This window comes from Mesoplodon densirostris, chromosome 8 (assembly GCF_025265405.1).
Source record: "Mesoplodon densirostris isolate mMesDen1 chromosome 8, mMesDen1 primary haplotype, whole genome shotgun sequence".
In the NCBI taxonomy this organism is placed as follows: domain Eukaryota; kingdom Metazoa; phylum Chordata; class Mammalia; order Artiodactyla; family Ziphiidae; genus Mesoplodon; species Mesoplodon densirostris.
Genome location: NC_082668.1, coordinates 46661320 through 46679721, shown reverse-complemented (window position 1 = coordinate 46679721; position 18402 = coordinate 46661320). Strand labels below are relative to the sequence as shown.

At 36.8% G+C, this 18402-nt stretch overlaps 1 protein-coding gene across 3 annotated transcripts; it reads right to left on the bottom strand.

The window, feature by feature from the left end:
- Positions 1–2007: 2007 nt before the first annotated feature.
- Positions 2008–18336, bottom strand: ORMDL1 (ORMDL sphingolipid biosynthesis regulator 1). 3 transcript variants are annotated; one of them, XM_060106066.1, is made up of 5 exons: positions 18222–18336; positions 16441–16621; positions 11214–11365; positions 7209–7337; positions 2008–4165 (listed from the first exon to the last, which is right to left on the bottom strand). In XM_060106066.1, exons 2-5 carry the CDS (start codon positions 16612–16614, stop codon positions 3931–3933), a joined length of 690 nt encoding a protein of 229 aa, XP_059962049.1. In that variant the 5' UTR covers positions 16615–16621; positions 18222–18336; the 3' UTR covers positions 2008–3930. The 3 variants fall into 3 exon arrangements, with proteins under 3 accessions (XP_059962049.1, XP_059962050.1, XP_059962051.1); XM_060106067.1 differs by lacking the exon at positions 2008–4165 and having other exon boundaries at positions 5767–7337; XM_060106068.1 differs by lacking the exon at positions 2008–4165 and having other exon boundaries at positions 7257–7337; positions 11193–11365.
- Positions 18337–18402: the final 66 nt, after the last annotated feature.

The window sequence follows — 18402 nt, the reverse complement described above, 5'->3', positions numbered from 1 at the left end:
AGTTATTGCGGGAAAGGCAAGCTCTCTGGGGCTTGTCTGAGCTTTCATGAAGATCACATCATACGGTTTGAATGCCACATTCATGGGCATTCTCAAGAAAATATGGCTTAACCACTGTAACTTCAACTTGAATTGAGAGCTCTGAATCTAAATATGTTCACTTTGTCTCTGCTATTGCTTAGCTTCCCGTTTGTAAACTTAAGAGGAAAACTTTATATAGAAGAATCTCTACAATACTCATTCCCTAATTATGTCTTACTAAACTGGATTTCGTTTTCACGTATCACATATTTATTGGTTCTTTCCTTTGTGCTAGGCAGTTTATTAGTTGTTAGGGATCAAAGATAAAATCCATTTTCTATTTTCAAGGAACTGAGTCTAATAATAGGCAATTACCATACAGCATTATGGAAAATGTGCATTGAGAGAAAAGTTGCGGGGGAAGGCGGTATCCACAGTCTAGCAGGACCATGGTGTGATGACCGGGTTTCAATATCTGATTCTTTTCTTAGGTTGAAATTAGTTTATCAGATCTGGAAGTGATTGGACTCTGTAGTGCTGAGTCACACACTCAATTTGCTAAGAAACCGCTATGTAAAACCCATAATACTAATGTATTAACTTAAGAGAAATGATGGAGGGTCTAGGATAGTTGAGCCTGCTGATCCTCACCTTCTCTGTGTTGATCAAATTACAATGAAAGCCAGATCCAAATTATAACCAGATTGTTTAGCACAGTGGAATGGAAGCAATAGAAATGAGTTTGGTGCTTCTAATGGCTAATATTTCAGGCCTGATGCACCCCTTTCCACTTGAGTCACATACCTGCCTTATGTTCTTCACAGGTTGGATTGTGCTAAAAATACACTGTCATTTGCCTTTCTCTTTTTAAAGTTTCTTTGCTGACAAATATTTTTTGATGTGGAACATTCTTTCATTAATGGTAATACCATCAATCAAGTCTCATCTTTGGAAGATATTTTGCTTTTTATTTCATTTGCAGAACGATTATGCTTATTTTACAAATTTACTGCTTTTTAAAAATTGTGTTAAAATATGTTAACAAAATCACCATTTTAAACAGTTCAGTGGCAATAAGTACACTCACATTTTTGTGCAACGGTCACTACCATCCATCTCCAAAACTTTTTCCATCTTCCCCAGCTGAAACTCTGTATCCATTAATTTCCCATTTCCCTTTCATCCCAGCCCCTGGCAACCACCATTCTTTCTGTCTTTATGACTTTGACTGCTCTAGGTACCTCATGTAAGTGGGCTCACACAGTACTTGGCCTTTTGTGACTGGCTTATTTCACTTAGCATTAATGTCAAGGTTCATCCAGTGTGGTAGCATGTGTCAGAATTTCCTTCCTTTTAAAGCTAAATAATATTCCACTGTGTACATACACCATATTTTGTTTATGCATTCATCTGACAGTGGACACTTCGGTTACCTCCACCTTCTGACTGTTACGAATAGTGCTGGTATAAACGTGGGTCGTACAAGTATCTTTTCAAGTCCCTGCTTTCACTTCTTTGGGATATATACCCAGAAGTGGAATTGCTGGATCATATGGTAATTCTGTTAATTTTTTGAGAATTTGCCATACTCAGATGACCTTATTTTTCAAGTGTGTGGGGTCTACGTTTTTTGGCAGTAGAGGGAGAGGGTGAATTTCTTTGTTGCTTCCATAAACTCCCTATGACCATTAAGCACCATAATAGAAGCATGTGTTTGATAATTCAGAGGAGGGACAGATGTTTCAAAGCAGGATCACTGTATCAGGTTTTCGTGTAGTAGCTGGTATACTCGTATTTTCCTGGGCAATAGCCAATAAATCATCTGCTCTTCTGTTTCCATTTAAAAAATTATAAAATGAAGAAGATAATGCATGCTTATCTTGCAAAATCTTCAAGTTTTTCAAAAAAGTGTTGTCAAAAAATTTGTAACTATATATTTGGAAAGTCAGAATATTTATGTATTATAAAATTCCTCTCATATTTTAGAGTTCATTCTACAGTGTTAATGATGTAGTTTCTTTACTTATATTCTTGAATTTGAGAAGAATGTATTTTTATCAATGTAATTATGCAGTTAAAGGACATAGTAATAAAATTGGCTTACCTGCTAACTTAAAATTATATAGAACTTTAGAGCTACAGGTTGAGCCACTTTCATAACCATTAGTTGTTCATTAGACTTGAATGAGTCAAGAAATAGAATAAATTACACTGCTATACTGAACATAAAATAAAATCCAAGTATATTTTTACTATTTTTTAATTATGAAATATTTTAGATGAAAAAGGGTCAAGAATAATATAATCAACTTTTGTGAACCCAACACCCAATTTAAGAGCTAAAGTATCACCCAATACAGTTGAGCTTTCTGGGTACTGTATACCCAAGATATTCAGTATTTTAAATTTGATGTTTATAATTCTTATACATTCACCTGTAGCTAAACAAAAGCTTTTAAACCCCATATAACAAACTATCTGCTGAATCATTTTTAACTGGAACTGAAATTAGGGGGTAAAATAAAAACCTGAGACATTTCACTACTTTTTGACATCAAGCAAAATAAAGGGTTTATCTTTGCTATTCTCTTACCTACCTTACTTCCCTGCCCAGTGCTACTCAAAAATTCCTTTTATTTTACCTAGACTTGTCTTCCCAGTACTAAATTTGTTTACATTTCCAACATCAATATGTAATATCCATGTAACTGTTTTGGGAATTACACTTTTCTATCTGTCCTGTGAAAGATTATTAAACTGCATTGGTCTATACTGGGTTGCTGCATTTGTCTTTTGCAGGATTAGCATGAGGGTATTTTGGAGTCATATTTACTAGTGATATATACTAAAATAGGAGACATACTATAAGAGAAATATATTACATGAGAAGATTCACCTTCAGCTAGACAAGATGAATCAATAGGCTAAAATCTAACAACATGGGGATCTATAGAAAAAATAAGAAATCTTAGACTTTGGTTTAATAAATCCATTAAATAAGTACATGAAGGGAAAGCCACCATTGAACAGCGCTACATGTTGGGACTTGAGGTTTTAGTGACCATAAAGTGAATCAGTGATACGTGGCTCTCAAAATAGCTAAAATAATAGGCTGCATTAAAAATAAAAAGTATCCAGGGCTTCCCTGGTGGCGCAGTGGTTGGGAGTCCGCCTGCCGATGCAGGGGACACGGGTTCGTGCCCTGGTCCGGGAAGATCCCACATGCCGCAGAGCGGCTGGGCCCGTGAGCCATAGCCGCTGAGCCTGTGCGTCCGGAGCCTGTGCTCTGCAACGGGAGAGGCCACAACAGTGAGAGGCCTGCGTACCGCAAAAAAAATAAAAAATAAAAATAAAAATAAAAAGTATCCAGAACAAGGTAAGTGGTACTGTTGTAGTGACATCACATCTATCACCTCTTGTAGTTAGCTTATGGCTATATAATAATAAATTGCAACTTACAGCAGAATTATCAGGATAGTGGGAGAAATTTGAAACCGTATCATATGGAAAATGGTGAAGGCTCTGGTAATATTCAGTGCCGTTGATAACAGTTTAAAAGTTAACTAATTGAAGAGTTATACAGAATAAGGATTAAATTTTGGCTCACTGTAAAACCTGTTATAAATTCCATAACAAAAATGCAGTCTTGTAAGTTGTAAGTCTTCCTTTATTAGTGCTAACACAGAACTGAATAGAGGTGTCACTGAAACTGAATAGAGGGTCGATGAAAATTCAAGGTAAAGGATGGGGCTGAATTACAGCCTCTAAGGTCTTTTCCAACTCTTAGCATCATATAGTTTTATAAGGCTAATTCATACAGATATTAGTTAAGGAGATAGCTATGCCCCTTCAGGATCTTTCTAGTTTAATTGACAATAGTGACATAAACCTAAAAATACCATTCTATGTTTAAAAAAAAAAATAAAGGATGAGGCAAGTCAAAAGAACACAGGAGTGGGCTTCCCTGGTGGCGCAGTGGTTGAGAGTCCGCCTGCCGATGCAGGGGACACGGGTTCGTGCCCCAGTCCGGGAAGATCCCACATGCCGCAGAGCAGCTAGGCCCATGAGCCATGGCCGCTGAGCCTGTGTGTCTGGAGCCTGTGCTCCGCAACGGGAGAGGCCACAACAGTGAGAGGCCTGTGTACTGCAAAAAAAAAAAAGAACACAGGAGTTAACTTGGGAAGTTCCACTGGGAACTCCCAATGGTCAAAGATGGGGGACAGTTTTAGCAACAAATTAATAATGATTATAATGGATATATAAACCAAAGAATAAAATATCCATGAGTCCATAATATAAATGATTGAATAAATAAATGGAAGAGAAAGGAAAAATATGCCTTACAAAAGAATTCCAATAAATACATGTAGAAGGAATGAGGGAAATAGAAATCCACCACTGGAACTCCACAGTAATAACTGCTGCAGGAAAGATTCACCAATGAATGCTAAAATCAGTAGCATTTCTGAGCTCATGCCTATTAAGAAATTGATTATTATGTGTCCTGACTTGAAATTAGGAGCAATTATAGCATAGCAATTGATTTTGTTCCAAACAATAGTCATTATAGATTTTGTTTAAAAAAAAAAGTTTTTGTTTTACACTAAACTCTACCAATTTGTGAAATGGGGAACAGTTTTCATATTCACCATTCAACCATTCACGTAGGTTTTAAGGCCAAAAAACCATGAGTCATTTTAGTTCCCTTCCACCTACTTTCAATATACCAGTGTTTTGTGAGCTGTACTTGCTACGTATATCCCATATCTGACCACTTCTCACCACTACATCAGCTAATTCCCTAGTCTGAGCTACCTCTTGCCTGTAGTAGCTATTCTTCCTGCTTCCCATTCCCTTAACAGTTTTTTTTCAACATTAGCCAGTAGCCTTCACAAAACAAAAAACCCCAGATCCCTTTACTCTCCTGTGCAAAACTCTCCAATGGCTTTGTCAAGCTAAGAATACAATTGGTTCTTTACCTTGGTCTATAAAGTCCTATATTGATCTGACCCCTACCTACTTCTCTGAGCTCATTCTAGTTGCTTATTACTCCTTTCCAGGCACAGTGACTGTCTGCTTTTTCTTCAAACACACCACCCTCATTCCTGCCCCAGAGCTTTAATATTTGCCATCACCAGTACTGGAAAGTCTCTTTCCCCAGATCTTTGTACTCCTTGCTCCTTTACATCAGGGAGATCTGTGTCTAAATGTCACCTTAGGATATTTAGGGAAGACTTTTCTGAGGCAGGCTCCCCTGCCTTTCACCGACTTAATTTTTTTTCCCTATGGCATTTATCACTATGTAAAATAATATTATTTGTTTACTCATTTATTATATGTTCTCCAACTTGAACGTAAGCACATAAGGGAAAGGACTTGGTTTGTCTTGCTTACAAACTGTATCCACAATACCTAAAACAATTCCTACAACAGAGTGGGCCCTCAAATATCTACTGAATAAATATCTTTAAAACACTGAAGGGCAAAAGTAGGGAAAACAGCAGAAGACCTGTATTAGAGGCAGATTTCTATCTCTGAAGTCTGTGCAAAAAATATAAGCCTTTTGAAATAAACTTTAAAATGAAGGAAAACAAAAGAATACTTTTTAGCTACCTTAATTTTACAAATTCAGTTGCTTTAAAAAAAACTTGAAAAATTTAAGTGTAACTCGATGACTGACTTTGGAAAGCTTTTGCAATAACCTTAACCAAAGAAAAATTTATTAAAGTATAGATTACTGGTTATTTAAAAATACATGAGAAAAGACAAACATACAAAGGCATTATCATACAACTGATTTCTAAACTCAATACTTTTGAAATGCAAAACAATGATCATTACCCCCAAAAGTTAGTTTGAAACAAACTGATTTTTAAGTTGGTATTATAATTCTTTTCACTCAATTTTGCTTACAAATGTTACTAGGTTTTTCAGTTTCGCCACATATCAGAACTTTTTTTGACATGTTTATTTCTCAAAGTAGAGTATAGTTATTTCTTGCAATTAATGTCAGCAACTATAGAAAGCTTCTCTTAAGTCACAAGGATTCAGTATGGTTGCTGCTTTGGAAATAGTTACCATTCTGAGTTATCTATACTAAGACTCATGTATTGACAGGCAAAATGTTAATGGGCAAAGTATGGAGATTGAGAGCAGGATGACTAAGAAAAGATATCTTTTACTGCAGACCTGCTAAAAAAAGACTCCATTATTTACTCTGATAGTATTGCTAAAGAAGCAGTTTCTGCCAGATCACAGGTTGGCTATGTAGTTGTCCATTTTAAATTTCCATCGCTAAAGAATGGCAGACTTCAACAATTAGATTGTTCAACCAAATAAGCAGACCCTTGAGTTACCATATACTTTAATTACGAGAAATAAATTCTTTTCTTAATTAGTTTAGCAGCCTTGTATCTGGAAAGGCAGCAAAACCCACTTTGTTCCAAAATTAGAAAGCCGACTCAGAGGCTGCTTCTAAGGTGCCTAACTATCTTCTATCATCCATCAGTCGTGAAGGTGGACCTTCATGAACTCAGTAACTTAATAAATGTAAAAATGAACTCATCTATCAACACAATGCTGAGCCTGCAAAACCAAAAAAGTACATTCATAAGGTAGGAATTGGTTTGTATAAAGGAATTTGTTTGTATAAAGGAATTGGTTTGTATAAAATTGGTTTGTATAAGAGGATATATATCCTCTTATATAACACAAAAGGAATATGCATGGTAATAAAAACAATCTATAATAAACTTGTAAAGAAATGATTCTGTTTTACATGTAACTCTGCTTAAACTGACCATGACTGAATGATTAAACATTTTCTTCTCTTAACATAATGCCCATTCATTATAAGCTAAGCTGGACTTAGTTTCTTATAAATCTCTTATTTCCTTGGATTTATCTACTACACCTTTACTTTATAGCCATTTACCTTATAAGCTGGGCCTGCCCAGCCTGCCTCTGAAGCCTCTCTTCAGAAGGATACCAGATGCATTAAACAAAGGCATCTTCTCATAAGAATCTGCACTTCAAAACAGCATATGAAGAACCAGCAATTGGCTCTCCAATGTAGCTACCTCTCATTTCACATTATCACAGAAACAGTGCAGTTTAGTAACATTCCTTCCTTACAGAAAACTCAGTAGCTGTAAAAATTTTTGTTGTTTCAAAACACATTTCAATACTTATTAATTCCAAAGATCCGAACACCATGTAGCTGTGGCATTTTGGGAATTAGCACACTCAGGAGAGAAGCTGTGTTTAAGATGAAGTGAGTTGGATCATACTTCGTATAGAAACTTGCCAGAAAATATCTGTAGAAATAAAAGTTAAGAATATATATATAACATCTAAAAGTGAAATTACTTAGAATTTTTAAAATATTTAAAGGTAGGAAAAAGGTCACTGAAACATAAATACCTAAAAGCAGAACCATTTTTTTGAGCACTAAAACAAGAGCAAAAGTTTTAGTTTGGGGGCCTAAATTAATTTTATTTGGGATTTAAACATTTGTTTAATGGAGGCATATATGCACATTTTGCTTTTCTGCAATCGTGTTAAATGTATTTAATGCAAGACAGTTACTACTGTCTTTAAAGCAGAAGGCTTTCAAACTAGGGATCATGTGCTTCCTGAAATTTCAGGTGTAGTTTTGTATCTATGTGTATATATCTGAAGAGAAAGTCCAGATTCAAAGCATCCATCATATTCTCAAACCATTTTGTGACCCACCAAAAGGTTAAAAACTACTGCTGTAAAGTTGTGAAAAACGGGTGTTAGTGCATTAGTAGAGTTTAGCATCTTTGAAAGAAAACAAACACTTGATTGCCCTTTTGATGTTCTCATTTCCATACTGAAGTTGAACAGGTATATAACCAGTATAACGGGAAACTTGAGAGACACTATTGTAAAATTCCAGCTGTTTTGCTATAACCGAACATACATACATATATATTCAAAGACATCCAATATCCGAGAATTTGTTTTAAGAAGCCTAAGCCACCTTTAAGACCACAGATCATCGAGTCAGAATGCCTAGTTTGACCCAAGCGTACATCAAAATGAAGACACATCATGAGGCCACTAAAAGAGTATCCTAAAACATCATACCTTACTTGATGATAACTAAGAAGTTACTATGCACAAGGGTGTTTGTCTAATTAGTACTTTTAGAGTACACAGAAAAGTATTTTAATAGTGTTTCCTCTAAAGGAGTGATAAATATCTTGTGTAATATGGTTAGAAAAGAACAGCTATTTTCCAAGTACAACTAAAAACATCAGAGAGCTCTACACATTATTTTCAGAACCATCTAAACTGAGAAATTCTATACTCTTCCACCTATTTCACAAACTATAGTCAGAAAATTCATTCTTGAGAATAAACCATATTCTTCAATCCTTACTTTAAACCCTATCTTCCTGCTTTCATATACTTGAAGACTGTTTTCATACTTCCTTAACTAAACAAAATAGGATACCATTTACATTCAGTAAGCTCATTTAATTTCCCATCATCATTACAGGTTTAATCTGTAATCTGATATGTTAGAAATAATAAATCTTCTTGGAATGGCTTCTCCTCATAGCATATGTCTCCTTTATGTCTTTTAATAAAAACTGATTGTGTGTGTGGATCATATGAAAATTACCTGACTCTTACAAAAACCTACACAACCCTCCAAGGGGATGCAAAACCCAGGTAGGAATCAGTGTGGTAGCATTTATCTGCCAAAGGGTATACTAGAAAGAGACCTGTATTGGAAGCTAGAAGTTTAGGGTTTAACATGGGCTCTTGATTCCAACTAGCTACAAGATCTGGATGAAGATGATGCATTTGAATCTGTTTATCTAAAAATCTGAGATAATATTACTCATCCTACCTACCTGACAAATGATCAAATAAGAAAATGTAAATGCACTCTGAAAAATATCAATGCTACACAGATAGCTTTAATGCTGTTTCCTCAGTTATATAAGGAATTTCATCACAGAATATTTAAAATCATACCTGTTGGTCAAAAGTACACTTTAAGAAATATGGGTGTTGTACACAGGTACATCTTAGTTAGGCTTTTAAGTGATATCACCTTTTTTTGTGATAGCTCCTATTGAAAATTCAGCATATGTCAGGCTTTTTACATGTGCAGTTGGCCCTTGAACAATGAGGGTTTGAACTGCACAGGTCCACTTACAGATGGATATTTTTCAGTAGTAAATACCACAGTACTACATGATCCACAGTTACTACACGATCCGCAGTTAGCTGAATCCGAGGATGTGGAAATGGGGATACAGAAGGCTGACTATGTAAGTTATACTTGGATTTTTAACTGCACAGAGGGCGGGTGCCTATAACCCCCACATTGTTCAAGGGTTAACTGTATTATAATGCAATCCTCAACATTTTATAGATGAGGAAACTGAGACTTTCAAGAATATGGTTAAAAGTCACTAGCTAGAGAGTAGTAGAGCTAAAATACAAATTTAGGGCTGTTTGAATAACCATTATTCTTGTTATTGCATTAATCTTTGTTAGGCCATACAAATAATTTTTCTTTTGACATGAATTTTATGTGGGACTAAAACAATTAAAAACTTAAAAAATTTCCTCCCAAGTGCTATAAATATAAGGAAAAAGAAATCTACCACTTTATGATTACTTTATTTTTTTTTTTTGGGGGGGGGGTACACGGGCCTCTCACTGTTGTGGCCTCTCCCGTTGTGGACCACAGGCTCCAGATGCGCAGGCCCAGCGGCCATGGCTCACGGGCAGAGCTGCTCTGCGGCATGTGGGATCTTCCCAGACCGGGGCACGAACCCATGTCCCCTGCATCGGCAGGAGGACTCTCAACCACTGCGCCACCAGGGAAGCCCTGATTACTTTATTCTTTTCATTTGAAAATGTCGTCCCTAACTTAAACACTTGTCTAAAACCTACCCTAAGTCCTAGTATAAGGAATTCTAATGCCTCCAAGAAGTCTTTCCAGCTGCTGCAGACTGCACTGATTCTATAATGGATATATAAATATATATCTATATCTATATCTATAGAGAGATATCTATCTATATATATAGATAGATAGATATCTCCTTTGTGGTATCGAGTGTTTGATTAGGATATATGTGAAACATCCATTATATGAAAGCAACTGAGTGTGGAATTCAAAGCAATCTATGTACTTATAAATTCTTTGCAGAAATAAACATAATAATAGAGAAATAATACAAAGTGGCAATAAAAAAGGGATATATAACAACTACTATGGATTTCAAAGCAGAGCGTTATCATTGAAGGCTGGTTGCTAAGGAAAAGACCTCACTGGTAAGGTCACAATTTAAATTTTGAAAGAAAAATAAGACAGATAAATTAAGAAAGGAGCAGGCATTTCAGGTGGGAGAAATGACTTGAACAAAGGCATAGAAATAGGACTATACATGAAGTATTTAAGAAATGCTGCTTAGAAGAGTGTGACCAGGTACAAGTTGGGTGAGGGTAAAATAGTCACATAAAGGAAAAATGAGGTAGGAACCATTTTGTGGAGGACCCTGAATATCAGGTAACAGGAGGAAATTACATATATATAAGGTTAGATGCTTTACAGATAGGTATTATCTCATTTATTTCTTACAGCATCAGATTGAGTTAGGTACCATTGGCTAGAATTTTATTTATGAGCAAATCAAGCAGGCTGAGTGATAGGTACAGGATTCAACCCAGGTCTGTCCTACAATGAAAGCCTAACCTCTCTTTTCTCTAAACCATACTGTCTCTCCCAAGGAGTTTGAACATCCAAATGTGGCAGGTGGTCAATGAAATTCATCTGAAATCATCCAAATCCCTGTTTACGGAGATTTAATCTGATAGTAGAATACAGAACAAGACTATGTGTTTAGTATTCTTGCAAGCAGCTTAAAGACATGAACTAGAATATATTTAACTTGTATTCTAGAATGTCTTGTCATACTGATAAACATGTAAGGTTGTCTCCATATATATTTGACTGAAGTGAAAACTGGTTTATTACCAGCTTGTTAAAAATTTTGCCTGGATTTTATACTCTCTATGAAGTAGCAATTTACTGATATAGGTTTTCAACAAAATATTCTGTTTCTATTTCAAATTTTCTATTAAAAGGATGGCTTCCTCTCATCCAATTCTCCTCATACCTGAAAATTTCCACCACTTACAGAATCATTGGAGAAATTGTGAAAAACTTCCGTGAAGATGTAAACTGTACTCCATAGTCCAGTTGTTCCCAATGAGTTAGGAGCCTCGCTTTACCCTGGTCAGGAGTTTCAAATGGTGTTCCTTTTACTGCATGCAAAAATACATACATCCCCTGGAAAACAAGCAGGGGGTATATAATCAATATCAAATACAAAATTAATATTTGCCAGTTAGCATTAAGACAGTTGCAGACTGTGACAGAGAGCGTGATTAACTTGACAGCTCAAGTTTTAAGATTTCATATTGTGAAAGACTGTGGCCAGTTTCTTCAGAGTAAAACAAAACTTCCAGGGGCTTACATGCAAATATTATTTGCTGAAAACAACTCTAAGTCAACTAAAAGTAACCTGTTTTCATCTCCTATAAAATTGAAAATAAACGAAAAGTACCATCAGGGTAGCTTTGCATCATTACATTTACATTTTCTAACACATTTCCTGTTGGGAGATAGAATTACCTTTTCTCCAATGTGTAGGAAAGTTTAGAGTGTCATATTAGTAAATCTGATGATACTTATAAAATGATAAAAACATAAAAGTTGGAAAATAATAATAAACAAAATCTCTGTATCGGGGAAAATTGTTTTGAAAATACTTAATATTAGGACTGTTTTTGTCTCAATAGTTCTTTTCCAAAGCAATAAAGATGGTTTGATGTAGCAAGTATAATGTTCAACACAATTTACTTTTAAAATCACCACTGTACCTCAATAGTGTCTTTTGAAGTTAGTTTTTAAAAATAAAGTAAAAAACATTACTAAAAGCCATTCTGTCCAGTGATAAGTTTAAGCATCTAATTTTGTGGTTAATTAGGGGAAAAAACCAATGTATACTAGATGTGGTTTACTTGAGATGCCCATTTAGATTGATAGTTAATGCTTCATTGCAGGATCACTGTCTGAGGCACTGGTAACAGAATAAAGCCTATATATGGTCATGAAACAGCTTTACTTACTAAAGTCATGATGTGATGTCATTTTTTTTACTTCAACTTTTAATAAATATGTGGAAAAAATAGAAATATTAGTGATTTGAAATTTTACATTATTCTACTAGGTTAAGAGAGCCCTTCTTTTCAAAGCTTAGTCTATCTGCTTCCTAGTTATTCCAATAGGCAATTTAAAAGTTGTTTACCTACAGTGACACTTAAGCAATAGAGGAATGGATTCATGTTCAACTGGATATAACTCTACAAACATTTAATAAGTGGCTAATATGTACAGGACACAGGACCTATATGCATATATGAAATTGAACAACACGTGTCCAATGCCTTGAGAAAGTTCAATCTTCTAAGAGATGGTAAAGGAAAAAAAAAAAAGATATGCATAAACAACTACAATGTAGGGCAGAAGTTACTATCAAAGGTACAATCAAAGTACTCAGGAAATGCAGAGGAGGGGAAGGTTCCTTGTTGCTCAGGCTAAAGCCTTGATGGTTCCTTGTCACCTACCTCAGTCTTGAAGGTTCAGCTCAAATGATAACTCCTTAGTGAAGCCCTTCTCTAGCAATAATTAACCTGTTGCCTATGTACCTATATAGAATTTTATTGAAAATACTTTTACTATAGCACAACATATTGTATTAAAGTTGTTTACATAATGTTTGTTTTCCCATTAGCCTGCCTACCTCAGGAACAAGGGCTCTTACAAAGCAAGTATTAGATATTAAGCCAAGATGACATTAAGCCAAGGAATGTTTATTCTGTAAGCACAAGAAACCATTTTCACATGGGTTTTAAAAGAGACTATGAAACAGAAATTGTATGCTTTCAAATTCTCAGGAGAATGTGACCCAAAAAAGTTAAGAATCTCTACTCTAGACCATACATGTGTTAGAATTATCAAGGAGAAAGAAGAACAGTACTCGAATTATTTACTTCAAATCACATACACTCACCAGTGTTCAGAATATAACATTCAAATGATTTTATGTATTCTTTTTAATGAGTAAGAATAAAATCTTATCTAACCATTTATCTTCCACTCCATTATTTTTATTTTTAATAGTTTTTCTATAAAATTTTAGTGATGGATGATTTATACCCACATTAAAAGAAATAGGGAAAAAAGTATATAGCTCATGGTTAGCCCTTAACAAATATTTACTGACTCAAAATGAAGAGAATTCTCTTTCATTTTAAAAGCCAGGATAAGAATTTTGTGAAGTATTAAAACTTCTAAGAGTGAACTGTAGCACTGAGTAAAAACAACTGCTGTAGGTTTCTACTATATGGTTCAGAAAGACAGAGACCATGTTTTTTCTTTTTTCCCATATTTGGTCTATTTTCCCATGTTTAAAAGCATGCAGTATGTATTTCACATTTTTAATTGGTTTAATGTAGGCTAACTTCAAAAGAAATTTACATTTGGCATCATGTAATTGCCACATCCATGGCTGGTTAGTCAGGTTTTTAGTGGAGGACTAAGAAGTCAGAACTTTGCTTCCCTACTTGTTCTCATCACCTGTCCTTTGTCCATGGCCACATACTGTGCCTCAGTCTCAGTCAACCAACTGAAAACATGAAGGGAGGAGATGACTTCTAAAGTACATTTAATACATGTGCCACTGGAGAAGGGAAAATTAGGTGAGAACAGACTAATTTATTCAGCAAACATTTAAATAAGTCTTTAGAGATAAAGAAATTAAAAAACCAAAAAAAAGATAAACTGCTAATTATAAAAGGATGATAAATACATGAAAAAACAATGTAGCATGGGACTTTTGTAGCTTCCTAGAAGAGGTGACACTTGAGTAGTTTTCCTGGAGAAACAGGAATTAGCCAGGCAGAGTAGGAAGGAGGAAGAGGTATTAAAATAGTGGAAGAGCCTAAGCCAAAGCAAAAAGGTGAGAGAAGATGGTTTTCATTATTGTAGAGCACAGCTTGTGTTTGGAGAGATGTTAAGATCGGGTCTCTTTCTTGCCTCTGTAGTATTATCAACTGGCCTTGTATGCCACACAAAGAATTTGCTATTTTACTATGAATGTAACAAGGAATCACTGAAGGACTTAAGAGTGTGACCTGAACAAACATGAATTTCAAAAATATCACCCTGCCAAATTGGAATGAAGGAAAGTAGAGTAGAGAAGCGTCAAAGAGACCACTTGATCTACTGGGGTAACCTACCTGAGGGGGAAAAAGGGCATGAAATTATAGCAACGCCCATAAGGATCAAGTTGAAGACAGTAAAGCAGTAGAATAGACAAGGCTTTGACTAAATGGATGTGGAATACAAAGGAAAAAGAGTTACCCTAAGTCTAGGGTGACTATATATACTAGTTTGCCATGGGTGGTCCTGAGTTACACTTACTCTCTTGGAGTAGTTATTACTAGAGCTCTCTTTTACTCTCCAAACAGTCTCAGTTTGGATAATACATTATATTAATCACTTTACCTCTGACATTCAGCTATGTGGCTTGGCTTACCGGGCAGATAGTGGTACCTTTAGATTAGATTAGGAACAAAATCCAGGAACAGATTGTGGTGGGTGGTAAGGGATATATCAGGAATGAATTCAGTTTATACTTGTTTGGTTTAAGGTGCAAGGTGATCTGGCAGTATTAATATGGTCATCATCATTTAACAGATAGATGAAGCAACCTAGATAGAATATATATCATAAGAAGAGATGAAGAAAAGAACCTTGAGGGCTTCCCTGGTGGCGCAGTGGTTGAGAGTCCGCCTGCCAATGCAGGGGACACGGGTTCGTGCACCGGTCCAGGAAGATCCCACATGCCGCGGAGCGGCTGGGCCCGTGAGCCATGGCCGCTGAGCCTGCACGTCCGGAGCCTGTGCTCCGCAACGGGAGAGGCCACAGCAGTGAGAGGCCCGCATACCGCAAAAAAAGAAAAAAAGGACCTTGAGAACAGTAATATTTAAGAGAGGAAAAGAGAAAACTGTGCAAGAGGAAATAGTAAAGGAAAGATCAGAAATATATCTAGGAAAAAGCAATCTCATGGAAGCCAAAGGAAAAGAATTCCAATAAAAGGGATATGATTAGTGTCAAATATTTCAGAGAAGTCACTATTTAAAAACTGTTTTTAAACACTTCCTTCCAAAGTCTATCACATAAAATGGACTAAAGGGACATTCACTGATCTCTACCACATCATCTTTGTTGTCCTCCAGTCAACTTCAAATGCTTTCCAGAAGATATAAATAATATCAATTTTTAAAAAACCTATTTCTCCTACATTTTTCTGTCTTAAAGTTCTAAGCTCTTCATTTTGGGTAGATCTTTAAACAAATATATAGTTAATCTGGATTCAATTAAAAGTCTCAATTAACCAGATTTTTCCCCTTTCATTCTACTTTAATAGGCTGTTAAAGACAAGAAAAGTCACTATCACGTTTTGTTTGTTTTGTTTTGTTTTGTTTTTAAACAGGCAATTTCCAGGGCTGCATAATATGGTCAGTAGAGTCAATCTAACCTCTGGTACTTTGTAGGGCTATCATATAATACAAAAGAGCAATAGTCAACAGGAAGAAGCTAAGGTACCATAAGTTTCTGAATCATATAAGATATGATTAAGCTCAAAATTTCTATACTGAAATAGAAAAGTATATATATACAATTTAGAAAGGATTTAAACCAAAGATGTTCATTAGACTCCAGTTAACCAAAAAACATAATTACTTCCTCTGATACATTCTGGTTAATCAATATATTATACTGGCCTGAATTACAGTGTCTTATAATTTTTGCTAAAATGCCCTACTTTTTTTCAGATTTTATAAAACCAACAGGAGAAAAAAATGTCTTACTTACAAAAAGGGTCCAATGTTTAAATATAAAGTGATCGGAAAAATATAATCTTATTCCAGATAAGAGTTCTTCAAAATTGTCATATATACTAAAAATCACTGAACTGTACACTTTAAATGGGTGAATTTTAGATTATATATCAATCAAACTGTTTAAAAAAACTGAGTCATGTGTTTTTCTTCTTTGTAACATAAAACTTTAAGCTTTTAAAAAAACTGTGTTTAAATACACATAACATGGACCATTTAGCCACTCTTAAGCATACAGTTCAATGGTATTCGGTGCATTCACGATGTTATGCAACCATCACCACCATCCATCTCCACAACTCTTTTCGTCTTGCAAAACAGTACCTTCCCATTCCTGCCTTGCCCTGTAAAACCATTAAACCTTAAGTGTTCAGTATAAGGTGAAATTCTTACCAGATTATGTATAACATTTGTTAAGGTCCAAGCAACAGGAACACTGAAGAAGGGAATACTGAGTAAAACGATATGAAGCAAGCCAACTCCCAAAGCATATGTCAGCCACATACCCCGGCTGTTCATTACACGGGTATTTGGATTCACCTCACTGTGGGCAACTCCAACATTCATGTTTGCGCTGTAGGAAAGCAATGGGATGAATCAACACTGATATAACTGGTAACCTACGTACTCCTAATTCTGACATGACAAAATAAGTGTTACTGGGATTATTTTTTTACCTCATCATTCTGCAATAGAACAAACAGACCCTCCAAAATACGCTACTTGCAGATGCTGACGAGGGCAGTAAATAATTCTTAACATCTAACTCCCCAGTAAGACAAGCAAGACTTATTTTTATGCTTCTTGTTGAAAAAATAAACAGTTAAAATGCCTTTCCTAAAGCTTGTCTTCAAGCATGTTGCTTTTACTAAATGAAGTAATGGGCAGGAAAACGCAAACTGAAAGAGAAAACCTACATTTTCTTATGAGTGTAAAGTGAAAACTTAGGAAGTAAATTTACCAACAGAATAAACTAATATATAAAAAAGCAAAGCTGACCTAACCAGTCTGTTCTGAGTAGCCAGACTCTTACATTTAATGTAGTGTTGGGTCCATAAAGAGTGGTCAGAGTTCAAATCACTCCTTTATGAGAACTGAAGCTGCGAGGAACGTAATGAGGTGGAAATTTTACATGGTCAAGGGATAAGGTTTGTTTCTCAACCTAGTGATACAATTAGGTTTAAACAAGGAGTCTTTCTTCTGCGTATTTTAACTCTAGTCACCTTCCCTAAAACTTTGGTTTTCTCTCATTCTTTCCTTCCTTCTTCCCCTCCCTCCCTTCTTTCTTCCTTTCTTTCTGAGATTGGGGGGGGGGGAGAAGAGCTACATTATATTTCAAACAGCTCTGATTTAAAAATATATAAACCCTTTCTATTACAGAGTTGGCCCTGAGAGAGGAATTTCTCCGAACCCCGTCCAACAAGTGTTCCGGAGTACAATGGCCCTTCTCCCTCCAAAAATCTATAGGCTTACGGTGATGAAAGTTGGTTGCACTGAAACAAAGCAAAAGCCTCAAATTTAAATGTGTAAAAAGTTCCTCCAATCCAAACATCCACCGTGCATGTTACATTCTTTTTATACGCTATAAGTTATACTTAGAACGTGCCTCCACTCAAGATGCCTTTCCCATTTTCGACAGGATAGAAAAAAAAAAAATGCTCGAAAGTAGGCTTAAAATTTACATCTGAGCTGGAAGGCAAACACTGACTCTATCCCAGGCCAGAAAACCCTTCCAGGGAGTCTGCCACGCCACTTCAGGACTGGCAAACAATGACTTCAGAGAGCGAAGAGCCTCTCGGCACTGCAGTGCCGGGCGACCCACAGCGACGCCCCTCTCCCCCCCCGCCCCGCCCCGCCAGCTACCGTCACCGGCAGCCTTCCCCGGCGGCCGGAGCTCCCAGCTAGTGGAAGCTCAGCAAAAGCCGCCGCTGCTACGGCCACAGTGCCCCCGCCCCGCCCCTTTCTTCTCGGAGCTGCACATCCCGTCAGGACCAGGACGCGACGACGGGGATTTGGGGGGCAAGCCTTGGGGGCCACTTGGCCCGCACGGCCTGACAGGGCGCCGCGGACGGAGCCGGAGTCCACTCTTTTCCCTCTAGCCGACCCGGGCCCGCCAGCAGCTCCCCACTGCACGGGCAGCAGCACAGTCCCGGCGGCCGCTCGCGCCCACTCACCCGCCGCCCCGCTCCCGGCTGCTGGCTCGGAGCAGTATCAGCTCCGCTGCGGATGCAGTGCTGACGGCGGCGCCTCCTCAGGCGGAACGCGAGTGGACAGCCCCAACGCGGCGCGGCGCGGCGCAGCTTGCGGAAGCTTTCAGGGCGGAACGCGCTGCCAGGGCATTGGCTGAGGACGGCG